Raw genomic sequence first — 14,059 nt, 5'->3', positions numbered from 1 at the left:
CAGAATAGAACCTGCAGGGTGTCCAATGCATGTATGTGATTAAAATTAAAAGTTATCATATGGATATGGATCTTTACTCATTTTTTTCAACACACTGCTATTATTTTGAACACCACTGTATATCTTCTCAGTTTTTAAAATAATTTCCATATTTTCTTTTGATTCTGTAAAGTTGCTTTGTGACAATGACCATGGTTAAAAGTGCTATATAAATAAATTATATTATATAAATTATATGAATTAAACTGAATGATGATGACAATAAAAAAATAATAATTTAAATATTATTAATAATAATAATAATAATAATAATAGAAATAACAACGCCACCTTGTGGTGTTATTTCTATTACAACACCACAATTTCGAAATATTTCTAAATGCTCCAAAACAAATGTTTCAAAAAACTGTTAATTAAATAATATAGGCTAATGCATTTTTATGATTTTATTTTATTTGTATACTTTTCTGCGATGGATTGGCACCTTGTCCAGGGTGTACCCTGCCTCGTGCCCTAAGCCTCTTGGGATAGGCTCCAGGCCCCCCTGCGACCCTGAACAATTTTATGTTTGTGCTTTTATATATATAATTTTTTTTTTTTTTTTACCGTTTTATCCTGTATTCAGAGTAGCATGAGACAGCGTACAATCCATTTAAGGTCTCTCACACACACATACACTCATTCACACACTTCTGGCAATTTGGAACTGTCAGTTAGCCTAATCTGCATGTCTTTAGACTGTGTGAGGAAACCGGAGTACCCGGAGGAAACCCACCAAGCACAGGGAGAACATGCAAACTCCATAGAACATGCAAACACAGGGAGATGGGAATAGAACCAGGCTGAAAGCAGTGCTAAGCACTACACCACCGTGCGGTCTGTACAAGGTGTATGTGTGTGTTCGTGTATGTTTGAATGTTTCTAACAGTCCTCCGCATCCGGGTATTTTATTTTATTTACATACTTTTTTTCTCATTTCTTTGTATTTATTAATGAATGAATTATTAATTAATACTTCATACATCGCCCCTGACATTTGCTTGTTTTTTTAAATGTTTTATAAATTGTTGCAATTCTTAAAAATAAATGTATAATATCGTTATTATTATTATTATAAATCTCCTCAGCGCTTTGACATTCCTCAGCATCCGGGTATTTCTGCTCCGCTCTGCTTCGTTTAGACACAAACATACATCCTAACTTGATGACTCTCCTACGTCAGGGATATTTTACCTTTAAGGGCGTGTCTGTTCAGGAACAAAAAGATTGGCAGTTTTTTAGACCAATCACTGCACGAATGTTGTCTAACATAACCAATCATATCGTTAGGTTTTCAGTTTATTAAAAAAAAAAAAAAAAAAATCAAGTTTGTTGCCGTGTTCTGTTTTGAGGCAGGGAAAAAACTTCGGACGGTAGCTTGTTAGCATTTTGGTTTGTAAACCAATAGCTGTTATAAGAAAAAAATTGTGACCGTTAGTAGTAGTAATAATAATAATAATTATTAGAAGCGTATACCGGCTATAACGTTGGAACAGTGGGAGATGTAGCCGGTTAGTTTATTCCGTTGACGTTAGCTCGCGCAGGGAGGACCGCTGCCGAATGTCGCTGGGACGGTAGCGGAGGGATTAGCTTATACAAGCGGGCTAGCTTTCTCGCTAGCTATGCTGAGACACGCTCAGGTTGACTGGTAGCTAGCTCCTCAATTAGCGCAAACCCTGGCGCTTTACCTCTTAATCACAGCATTTGCACGGCGGTTATCGCGTGTGTGCTCCGTGGATATTTACTAGTATCTAATTTTTTATATAGCGTGCTAGTCCTGTAAGGTGAAGCTAGTAGTGCATTCACGGCACAGCAGCGCTAGCAACAGCACCATTGACACGCTTCTGTCCAAGCCAGCAGGATTGAAAAAAGCTCACTGAGGTAAATATGGATCTTTTAAATCTCTAACGTTGTTTGAGGTTTAACATTCAGTGTGGAAAATGTGATAAGGTGTACTGGCTAACCTGGCTGTCTAGAGCCTTCCAGTCATAACTCTGAATCGGGTGTCATTCTGAAGCAAGCAGCAAATTCATCCCAGTCTGCATAGAACTGTCACATTGAGCTCAGTATTTTTACCAAAGAGCTACGAATGACTGCAGGCTTTGAACTAGTAAAAAACTGAATGACTTAATGTAAAGTGCATTGCGTGGCGCTGGGATTTGCATGTCACCTTACAGTGTGTCGCACAAAAGGGCTCAAAAAACTGCTTTGGTGATTTTAGAGTGTACCGTAATGCAGTGTAAGTTTAAGTTTAGGTCACAAACTGTAAAAAGTACATAGAGTTTGTGTAAAATGCTCAGAATGCTGTCCTGCACCTTATCTGATGTTTTGCAGGTCATGGACCTGTTGAGGAATTTAAACAGAGAGACCTAATCTTACCCATTATAAAGCTTTTTTTCTGGCCATGTGATACATTTGAACCTGATATCAGTCAATACGTTTGATTTGTAAGCCTCTGATAATTTGGTAATGCATTCTTATTGGGAACTGTAATTGATTGAAATCATAAACAATAAACATTTATGTCCAAATATTTTCTTAATTGTCAATCGCTACTACAGAGCACTTTTAACATAATTTAAATGAATGACTAACTCTAATACAATGTTATTTCTACCACAGTTAAGAGCATTCATATTTTATGGCTGTCTCATAGTCCTCATTTAAATAGGCCTCCTGGGGGAAAAATTTCCTATTTTACAGATGCCACTCTGTGATTTTCTTTTTCTCTTGATCGGCCTGGTCAGTAATTTTCTCTGTTTTCATCTAAAAACATTACTGGCCAAGTTACGTACTGTTTCCGCTCAAACTTAACAGTCTTCTGATAATTTTAGTCCCATCCGGATACACATCTGTGAATTTCTTTGCAGATGTCACCTCATGTTGAAAAAATCAGTGACACTCGGGCAGATATTAAACACTGCCTGAATCATGAAATAAAAAATGGACCATATACTGGGTCTGGAAGGTTAAACCTTACCTTGTCTACATCTTTCTTTTTGGGAAAGCATTTTAGGAGAAGTAAAAAAAAAAATGAAAAGAAAATCAAGTTTTGTTTGTTTTTGTTTCTGAATTTTTTAAGTTCAATCAAGTTGGTCTCATAGCAATATTAATGTCCCCAAGTGTACATGAAAACAAGTCATTATAACATTCTCTACACTGACCCTTATAAATTTTTTTCTTTCGTGAAACTTAACTATACAGGAAAATAAAGAACAAAATACACGGCTAATGCCCTGTGCAGAAATTGTCTAAGATGTATTAGCTTCTTTTTGTTGTTGGACATGAGCTTCCTTCTGAGCTGCGGTGGAGGGATATGCTGTAGTAGTCGCATGTAGGTTTTATTATCATACCTTGCTTTTTAATTACCCCATACAGAGAAAATAAGAAACGCGGTATAAACTGTTAGAAATGTCAGATACTGAAGTTGAGGACAAATCTGCAGTGCTTGGTGAAACAGAATACTGCAACGACCAAGATTATTGTGAAATGACAAGATTTTTTTTTGTGAAAAGACCCAAACAACAAACAGTGATGGTCTGACCATGCATATAAGGGCAAAGAAATAATAACCTAAATGCACAATCAATATGACAGTCTTTTATATTCATTATAATATGCCTGTGCAAGATATCTTGCCATTTCTATGAAGCTGAGTGTGAGAATGTGCTGTTACATTGCTGTAGGCTAGGAAAACTGCTGACTTTAATCACTGTGGCTTTTTTTTTAATATATTTTTTTAGAAACATGATCTTACATGTACATAATTTTTGTTTGGTTAATTGATTTAAAATAAACAATAGTCATGTGTTTATTTGAATTTTGATGGCACAACCCTGCACTTCATAATTCTCCTAATGGTGTGATCATCATCTGAGAAGAGTGCTTCACATGCCTGTAACTTGCATGCGTCATATTTTCAAGTTGTTAGTTTGTATAATTAAAAAACGCTTGGCCAAAATAGCTCATAAAATAAATAAATAAGAACATAAAATAAATCCCACATTGCCGCAAACAAGTAATTAGGAATCAAAACTTTTAAGGCATGACAAGTTATATCATGAGACCATCGGCATAGTTCAGTGTAAGGTATTGTGTACTGTTTCTTTTTGTGCTTTGCCCTTTTTCATCAAATGTGTTTAATTTTTAAATGAAATTTAGTCAGTGGAAATGTGTGAAGCCATTGTTGTGCCAAATGTATTTAATTAAAAAGCAGATATACTACATCTTGTAGTAAAATGTTTACTATTTGTTTCTCCTGAAAAAAAAAAAGATTAACTGTACATTGGGCAGCTTTAATTTAGAAAGACTAGTCTTCTGCCCTTTAGCCATAGCCACATTCTCACATTTAGCACAGCAACAAATTGTGCTAGTTTACCCAGCATGTTAGTGAAAGAGTGAGTGCCCGGTAACAGAGATCGGCACCCTGGAGCTGCAGCTTGGTGTCTTTGTGATTTCATTCTGTTTTATAATTAGCTTTTGCTTTATATATGTAATTAGATTTATAGTATTACGCTGACAGTTCTTAAGATGATCGCAGATCAGTATGGAAACCAGAGGCATCGTCCACATATTTATGAATATTTTTCAAAAATGTAGTTTTCAAAGCTAACACTTGAAAACATGATTTGATACTTCTCACGAAGCATGCCAACTGATTAGGTGGCAATAGTGCTTCATACTAGCTGTGAATGCCTGCAATTATATTTGTAGTTTTGAGGAGTGACATGAATTTAGTAATTTTTTTGTCCTTTAGGGCATGTAACTAACAAAGCAACCTGATCCAAAACCTGTTTTCATGTGGCCAGAAGGCAGAGGAAATACATGTATTTTTGAAAGTCACATTATACACTGGCCTGAATGACTGCAATACCCGCTCCAAAGCATTGACTGAAGGCCTGAGAAAAATGTTAAATGATATCACTTTAGTTTAAATTGCTCTTAAAAATAATGAATTCTTATGAATTCTGCAATTATATACCCATTTGCTCGAAAACAAGCAACATACAGTAGTTTGTGCTTCATGAATCTCCTTTTTTTTTTTCTTTTTTTTTTTAACACTAGTTCATGTGGATCGAAATCAGAATTGCACTCTTGGCGCTTGTGAAACTCTTCCTTTAACTATTTATAGCAGTAAATTCTAGTCTACTCGTTGGACTCCTTGGACATTTAATGATCACTGTCACCAAACCTACATTCACCAGTTATATTACTGGTGTCGTATATTTGAATTGTATAATCATATCAAGTTGGTTGTTCAACTTTTACCCAAGAAGAATAGATTTTTTGGCTCATGTTTATCTTGCTACTTTCAGACTAATGTTTCTAATTTAGCTGAATTTTGCTTTGATTACAGTGTGCAGTGTGGTGGACATTCATGTGTGAAAATAATTCTTAATGTCCTATCCTGATTTTTATTGGTTATCAAATGGGTATGGAGAACTTCCCTGGTTGAGGCTTTATCTAAAGTCCATTTTTTATGGCTGATTTAATGGCAAGTTTATGCTGTGTACTATTGTGTAGTGCATAAAACAGTAAATTGAATGCAGAATTTGGAGGTTGATACAGATCAGAGAATAAAAGAAATGGGTTGATGATGGTATTATTTTTGCTCTTTTGGTCTTCATTTAATATTTGACTTTTTGACATCAAATTAATATTTATGACTTTTTGACATCAAAGACAGTTGGCGTTGTGTTTTTCTTAGTTGTAGAACTAGTAAACTATCTAATACCCAAGGAAACAAACCTTCATTTAATGCTTTGTGCTTCAACTAGCATTATTATCCGTAGATAGGAAAGACTGCTTGCTATGATAGTGCACAAATTTTAGGACAAGTAGACCTAGAGTATTGTGCAAAAGACTCGGATTTTAAGCTAACTATTAAGCCCAGTAAACAGTGATTCATAAAAGAAAGTCAGTATTTGTTGTGACCACTCTTTGAGGACCCATTATTATCAGGTAATACTTTGTACAGCTTTATAAGAAAATTAGCTACTAAGTTTTTTTTTCTGAGCATCCTGCAGAACCACCCACAGTTCTTTTAAGGACTTTCACTGTTGCACCTGCTACTTTTTTCATGCAAAACCCAGCAGCCTGCTTTCTTTTGTCTAAAGACTGGTCACTTATATAATATGCTGTCTTTTTCTCGCATGCAAATATTTTTTCTGTAACTTTTTCTTTGTAAATTTTGTGATGGGATACTGAAGACCTTTACACAGTATTGTATGATAATTTACAGACTTTTTTCCCTTATAAGCAGGTAGCCATTGTAAGTGTTTGTTTCTTGTGATCTGTTATATCATGCATATTTTAATTAAACATAATAAAAGCCGGTGCTGTTGATTCTCAGTTTTACTGCATGGATCGAATCCAGGACCTATTTTTGCCGCATGTAGTCTTACTTAACCGTTTTCTTTTGGCCTTCTCCAGCGTCTAGTAAAGTGTTAAATATTTCCTAGACTAAAATCTTTAAATCCATGCTTGCTTTTAAGCAAGGTTTTGTATGCTTTTTGACCGTGTCTCTGTTTGCCATTGCCTAGTGTAGGAATTAGATATTTCTATATAGAAATAAGATAATGAAACTATATGATTATAAACCATCATACGTTTAGTTAATGCCAGTAAAGTGTTGTCAGGTGCAGCATGATAGTATGTAGATAATAGGTTAACCTTTGTCGTGAACATTTTCAGTTTGGTTAAGGGTCATTGCTTGTATTAAAAGTAGATCTTTGGCGTAATCCAGTAATGATGCATTACAGTGTGTGAACCATGTGGCAGTGTGGATTTCCTTTCTCCTCTTCTTGTGCCTGTGTCTGTGACGGTGAGGAATGAGCTAAAGCATGAAAACTTCCTGTCAGGCTAGACCACTTTAATCCCCACTAGGCCTGTGAGGATGTGTGCTGAGCTGTTATATAAGCACTGACAGTTAGAGGGAAGACCAGCAAGCTGCTACCTCATCTGCCCTTCATCTGTCCAACTTCATCAGGCTAATCACGACACCCGGTCCTTAACCTGCTGTGTTGTATTTCACTGACCTGTGCATTCCAGTCATGTGGGCATTGTATTGTTTGCTGTTTTCTACATGGACAGCAGCACTCTGTTTTACCTCAGAGCTAGTTTTTCTGCCCTTGTCTCAATTATACAGAAATGGCCACTACTAAGGTTTTTGTTCAAATTTAATTCTGATAATATTTCTTACAAAAAAAAAATCTGTTAAAAAAAAAAAAAAAAAAAAAATATATATATATATATATATATGTATGTTAGTAGGCTGCTTATAATTCTGACCATTTGTTTTTTTCATGTGTTTCAGGGCTATGTCTTCAGCACCCCCGTCCGTAGACAAGGTGGACGGCTTCTCCAGGAAGTCAGTCCGGAAAAATAAGCAGAAGCGATCACAGAGCTCATCTCAGTTCAGATCTCAGGACAAACCGATCGAGCTAGTGCAGCTGCCACTACTGAAAGGTATCAAACCCACCATGATTAGATATCAGTCATTCAAAAGACCAAATCTACATCAGACACGTTTAGAGCAAGCGTTCTCAACTTCGGTCCTGGAGGACTACTGACCTGCACATTTTAGTGCTTTCTCAGCTCCCAATACACATGGCTTAACTCATCAAAAAATAAACAGCCTTTACTTAACTGAAGTTGGTGTGGTAAAGCAGGCAAAACACTAAAATGTGCAGCGCATCCTATACGAATAAGTGGCGAAAACAATGAAATTTTATTCTAGGCAAGGCCTAATCTGCATGAGACAAGACTTTACTCCATGCACGTTAGTCATATTTATGTAGTTTTAAGCAGGGGTGAAATTAGTTTTAAATCTATACTATATAATACTTTAGTTAAAGTCAGAAATTTATATTTTGGTTCTCCTGATATTTTTAGGACATTCAAATATGTTTTACAATATATTGTAGGACATATTTAACATATTTAACTGAATTAAATTCAGTTTAATTTACAAAGCACTTTTAGCAGTGATCATCGAAAACAGCTTTACAGAATTAAAAAGAAAATTCTGATTTTGATTAATGTAAGAAAATATGTCTAAATAACAATGATCAGGTTGTCCCTGATGAGGAAGCCAGGGGGGACAGTGGCAAGGAAGAGACGGCAATAGGAAAAAACCTTGAGAGGAACCAGACTGAAAGGGAACCCCATCCTTATTTGAGTGTAATCAGTATAATCAACCTTATTAATGCCGTAATTAATCTCCACTGCCACATCCCAAAATCTAGTGCAAAGCCTTCTCAGATGTGTGAAGTATGTCATAGCTGGAAAAGATGGGACAAACTATGTCATAATTCCTACAGTTTTGGACTGGGATGTTCAACAATCACATGTGCATGTGATGGTCAGGTGTCGACACCATTTTAGCTTTATGGTATAACTGGAGAACAAGAAGTTTCTGTCAATTGTCTCGTTTCAGTTCAGTTTTGGTTAAAAAACTAAACAAATGAAAAGTCTGACAAAGAAGAAGTGTTTTGGTGGTTAAGGAGTTGGTTTCACTCATAACACATCAAAGAGAAAAAGATGCCCATTTCTTTACAATCCTCTGAAATGCATGCACGGAGACACAATGTGCATAGTTCTGTTATTATTCTCTTTTTATTTTATCTCTCCCTCTAGATGTGTCGGCCCAAGAACAGCCAGAGTTGTTTCTAAAGAAGGTGCAGCAGTGCTGTACTCTGTTTGACTTCATTGACACACTGTCTGACCTTAAGATGAAGGAGTACAAGCGCTCTACATTAAATGAGCTAGTGGACTATGTCACACTTAGCCGAGGTTACCTCACTGAACTGACTTATCCAGAGGTTGTCAAAATGGTTGGTGCTACAGTCATATTAATCAGTGGTTGTCTTAACTTGACATTTAGTAGTCAAATCATAAACAAGGTTATCATCAAGCTGCATTATTGCCACATGGTTTCCTTTTGTTCTCTCTCTCTGTATTTCCATTAGGTGTCCTGTAACATCTTTCGGACCCTTCCTCCTAGTGAGAGCAATGAGTTTGACCCAGAGGAGGATGAGCCCACGTTGGAAGCCTCATGGCCCCACTTGCAGGTAGAACCAAGAAAAACTTTCTTTCACACTTAATTTACTTAAAAAGGCATCATGGTATCTCTGGTCGTCTTGTGCTATTTTGTTGTATTCTAAGATTGAACCTTGGTTGACGGTACTACCCAATTCTTGTCTCTCTCTCCAGCTTGTCTATGAGTTCTTTATTCGGTTTTTGGAGAGTCAGGAATTTCAGCCCAGCATTGCCAAAAAATACATTGACCAGAAATTTGTGTTACAGGTATGTTATGTAGTATATATTGTTTTTTTTTTTTTTTTGTTGAGCGCAAAAAAAAATAAAGGTTCTAAATATGGCAGATCAATTATTAAGTACTTTGCTAAGCTGGGTTTTTGTAATACGTAAGTAAGTACACGTTTGTGTATTGCCCTTTCAATATGTGTTTGTATGTCCACAATAAACCTCTGCCTGTTGATTGAGTGCCTCTGTCTTTTCCTCACTCTGTTTGTTCTTAGCTTCTGGAGCTGTTTGACAGTGAAGACCCTCGTGAGAGGGACTGCCTGAAGACTGTCCTGCACAGAATTTATGGCAAGTTCCTTGGTCTTAGGGCCTTCATTCGCAAACAGATCAACAACATTTTTCTAGGGTAAGAAAAGTAAAATTGGATTACTTTTTAAAATAATTGCATGAGCTCAGATAATAATTAATGTAATATTGCATTTCTGACATCATCTGCTCTGCTTTATTGTCTCTCTTCTCTGTTATGAGAAGGTTTGTTTATGAAACCGAGCACTTCAATGGAGTGGCTGAGCTGTTGGAGATCTTGGGAAGGTCTGTGTCTGGCTATATTTTTATACTTTTATATCGGTTTATCTTATATCGGTACATTTGTCATTTTGTAATTAAATTCATCCATGATAATATTTATTTTGCTTTGTAGTATCATCAATGGTTTTGCACTTCCTCTGAAAGCTGAACATAAACAGTTCCTGGTAAAAGTTTTACTGCCTCTACATTCAGCAAGAAGTCTGTCCCTCTTCCATGCACAGGTATTCTGGGCCCTGTGCCTGCTTTGGCTGTTTTACAGTTAAGTTTTTTGTCGGTCTGTTCATGTTTGTTCATGCTTGTAATACTTTACACTTTATTTCACACTGATAATTGAAGGACACTCGAAGCTACTGATCTGATGAATGTGGCAGGAAATAATATCTCAGCACATTGTGTCAAAAACAGAATTGAGTATTTTTATTTTTGTGTTATTAGGGAGATTGTTTAGTAGCTGTATCTAAGCAGATTTCATCAAAAGAGTTGAAATTGAGGCATCACTAAATGGTGAACTGGGGTCCAGATCCAGACCGATTGACAATTCTATCTGAACCCTGATGAGAATAATTAACATACCAATAATCTAGCATTTTTTTAAATTAATAAATAAGTAATTTATCATCTTTCCCTTGAGGTGGGCGTAGCTATACACGTTACTCAACAGAGCCAATCATCCCAATAGTTTACCGTGTATAGACAGTGTGTGTGCAGGAAACAGAAATGACAGTAATGTTAAAGCAACCAGAGTCCCTTCACATTTATTTACAGCCCAGCATCGTGCAAATGAAAATTCACTAAAGTTTGATTAAAGATTATATTTAACATATATTTAACTGAATATTTAACAGTAACTGAAAATTGACAATATTATTGAAATGCTATGGAAAATTTAATTAGCTTATTTTTGTAGACTTACAATGAATGCATATATAGAGATCTAATTCCTAACAGGGACATGAAATTTGGACCTTGACTCAAAGAAAATTTTATTGACCACACATGATGATCCTCACATCTTCTTAAATTTTAATTCAGGACCCCCTGACTTAAGTAAATGAGTGCATGATCTATGTATATATTCCCATGAGAAAACATGTACCAGAGTAAGGATTGTATGAACTCCTTACTGCTGCTGTTGTCAACTAAGCATACATGTGCACTTAAAGACTTTTCTGTTTTTCTTTTTGCAGCTGGCCTACTGTATTGTGCAATTCCTAGAGAAAGATCCCACGCTAACAGAACCTGTAAGTGATGTCCTGCTTACACCTCTTCTATCTCTTTAATGTTTGTCCCCTCAGTGTCTTATTTGACTTTGAACTTTTTAGGTGATAAGAGGATTGTTGAAGTTCTGGCCAAAAACCTGCAGTCAGAAAGAGGTAAATACATTTTTTATTTTAAATCCCTGAGCGATTGTTAGTTGACCAAATATGTCTTTTACTTGATGTCGGAATATCAACATTACCTAGTTTTTAACAACTTTTTAACTTATAAAAAAAAAAATTCTAATTTTATACTAACTGTAAAGAAATGTGCACTTGGATAATTACAAAATGTCAGCTAAAGACAAGGACAAGTGTGCTGAGTAGCTACAAGGTTGTGCATGCAGATTATCTGGAAATGCCCACTCTGTTTTATGACCTCTCTAGGTTATGTTCCTCGGTGAGCTGGAGGAGATCTTAGATGTGATTGAGCCCACACAGTTTGTCAAGATCCAGGAGCTACTGTTTAAGCAGATTTCCAGATGTGTATCCAGTCCTCACTTTCAGGTCTGCATCATATGAACTCTCGCATGATTTAGTATGTAAATTTTAGCCAAATGTCTTTGAACTGCACAAAATCGGTGCAATTTTACAAAGGAAGTAAATGTCTTTCTTTACTTGTTCATGGCAGGTGGCTGAACGAGCCCTGTATTACTGGAACAATGAGTACATCATGAGCCTGATAGAGGAGAACTCCAGTGTCATCCTACCCATCATGTTTGCTAGTCTCTACAGGATCTCCAAAGAGCACTGGAACCCGTAAGTTTAGTCAGAATTAACTCTCAGCCTGCAGTTCATTGATGGATGGATGTTTAGCATTTAACAGAGCATATTTTATACTTATAAACTTATGACTTAAGGAACAGATACTTTACATTCCACATTAACTCCCTGATATGATTTGTGTATAATGCAGTCCAATCCATCCTGCATTTTGTGTTGTTGTAAGGTATAATGCAGTTTTAATACTGGTATTGTTGCTTTTTTTTTCTTAATTATGCTGTATTTTTTTGTCATTATTTATCATGACAATGCTAGCTTTTCAAATAAAATTTTCACTCTTTCTTCACTAGAGCGATATCTGCTTTAATCTATAATGTGCTGAAAGCATTCATGGAGATGAACAGCGCACTGTTTGATGAACTTGCTGCAACTTACAAATCAGAACGTCAGAGGTGAGAGGCATAGAGCGCCTTGTTTATAATTAAAGTAAATGACTGGAATTAAGAAATCAATATCTCTCTGGGCTTACTTTTGTTTTTATGTCTTAGGGAAAAGAAGAAGGAGAAGGATCGTGAGGACTTGTGGAGGAAGCTGGAAGAGCTGGAGCTGAGGCGAGGAGTTCAGAATAGTGACGGCATCATTCCCACCTAAACATGGACGTAGCTTCATCTCCAACCAATGTTCTGCCACAGGGACGCCACATCTCCATGTTCCTTGTGCTACTTACTTTACTGTACACTCCGGCATTTGTTTATCTATCCCCCAACACCAGCACTGTACAAACCCCTTTCCACTTTATTTCCTTTGACAATGATACACCCCCCCAAAAAAGGACAAGGTTAGCTTACCTTGGGGAAGGGAAGGAGTTTATATACACTCCTTGCCAATTAAAATAATTAACCACATTAAGGGATGTATCTAGAGCCTGAGAACCGAAGTCCCCCTTCAACACCCCACCCCCAATGTCCCTTTAGAGTGTGTTCTCAAAGACTCTTCATAATGCAACGGGTCTGAGTCCATTATTTCATGAAATTTTGAAGCCTTCATAAGGTTTTGTCCCGTGTCTGTCTACCTTTTTTTTTTTTAATCCTCAGAGAGAGGCCTGATCTTACATTATTACTGTGTCCTGGAAGGTGTGACCACTGTACCAGATTCTAGAAACTTTACACACAGTATAAAGATGAGGCAAAATCAGTTGTGAAATGAAATCTCCTTTATTCGCCTGCCTTGTTTTTTCAGGCTATTAAAGCTGTCAAGTGTCTTGTCCTGCACTGGTACCATCGATGAATAGTCTGCTACAGCGCTCATCGTCATCTCGCTGAAGTATTTCATTGAGAATTTCAAACCTGTTGAATTTCATTCTGGCTGTTCACTGCTTACGAAGAATTTAAGAAACAACATGGAAAGTAATTTTTTTTTCTTTGGACACTATCGAAGACATTGCATTCCTGTCTTGTACCGCAGTGTTCAGAGCTTCATTCAGTGTACTTGAAAAGCTGATTTGTTTTAGCATATTAACCTGGACTCTTAGCCTTAGGCAACTCAGACATCTCCTGCTCTTGTCTTTGGACTTAAATATGGTTGGATGCTCTTAAAATAATGTGGATTAAGCTAGAATATTTTTAAAGGAGTGAGTGGAATGAAAGCCTGCATATGTGGTGTATTTCTAAATGCTGATCCAGTCTTATTCCTCATCAGAAATGCCATCCACTATAGTGGGTTAGGACTAAAGCACTTGGAGTTAGAGTTTTTGTTGTGTTCACAGGACTCACTATTCTTGTTTTTATTTTATTCTGTTTTATTTCAAATTAAAATCATGGGTGTGGATTTTACATGTAAGGAAGATGTATTTTTTATTGATCTGTCTGTGGGCCTCTGTTCCTTTCATCAATCTTGTGTGATTTCTTTCTTTTTTTGGATGGCCCCAATATGTTTGTTAAAACTTAAAAGAAAGCGTTTGATGAACAGAATAAATCTTAATTATTTTAAAAAAAATACAGAGACGTTAAATAAACCTGTTTTTGTGATAAACATTTTATCTGTTTTTTCCCCCCCACAGCTGTGATTAATATATTTCAGCTTACAACAAGTTTTTTTTTTTTTTTTTTTTTAAGGCTAACCGATGCAGTCAGTAGTTTCTCATTTCTTTCACAAGGACATATCAGAAGACATGTATTCTAAGGTCAGGG

The 14,059-nt window shown here is 36.3% G+C and overlaps 1 protein-coding gene across 1 annotated transcript; it reads left to right on the top strand.

Annotated features, from left to right (window-relative positions):
• Positions 1-1,387: 1,387 nt before the first annotated feature.
• Positions 1,388-13,901, top strand: ppp2r5ea (protein phosphatase 2, regulatory subunit B', epsilon isoform a). The gene is made up of 14 exons (XM_053489066.1): positions 1,388-1,920; positions 7,355-7,506; positions 8,677-8,873; positions 9,009-9,110; positions 9,253-9,345; positions 9,579-9,709; positions 9,835-9,894; positions 10,004-10,112; positions 11,079-11,132; positions 11,214-11,264; positions 11,535-11,654; positions 11,779-11,906; positions 12,221-12,322; positions 12,419-13,901. The coding sequence occupies exons 2-14, from the start codon at positions 7,359-7,361 to the stop codon at positions 12,519-12,521; spliced, it is 1,398 nt and encodes a 465-aa protein (XP_053345041.1). The 5' UTR covers positions 1,388-1,920; positions 7,355-7,358; the 3' UTR covers positions 12,522-13,901.
• The last annotated feature ends 158 nt before the right edge of the window (positions 13,902-14,059 follow it).

The sequence above is a fragment of the Clarias gariepinus genome, chromosome 27, assembly GCF_024256425.1.
Source record: "Clarias gariepinus isolate MV-2021 ecotype Netherlands chromosome 27, CGAR_prim_01v2, whole genome shotgun sequence".
NCBI lineage: Eukaryota > Metazoa > Chordata > Actinopteri > Siluriformes > Clariidae > Clarias > Clarias gariepinus.
This window is presented reverse-complemented; position numbering and strand designations above follow the sequence as displayed.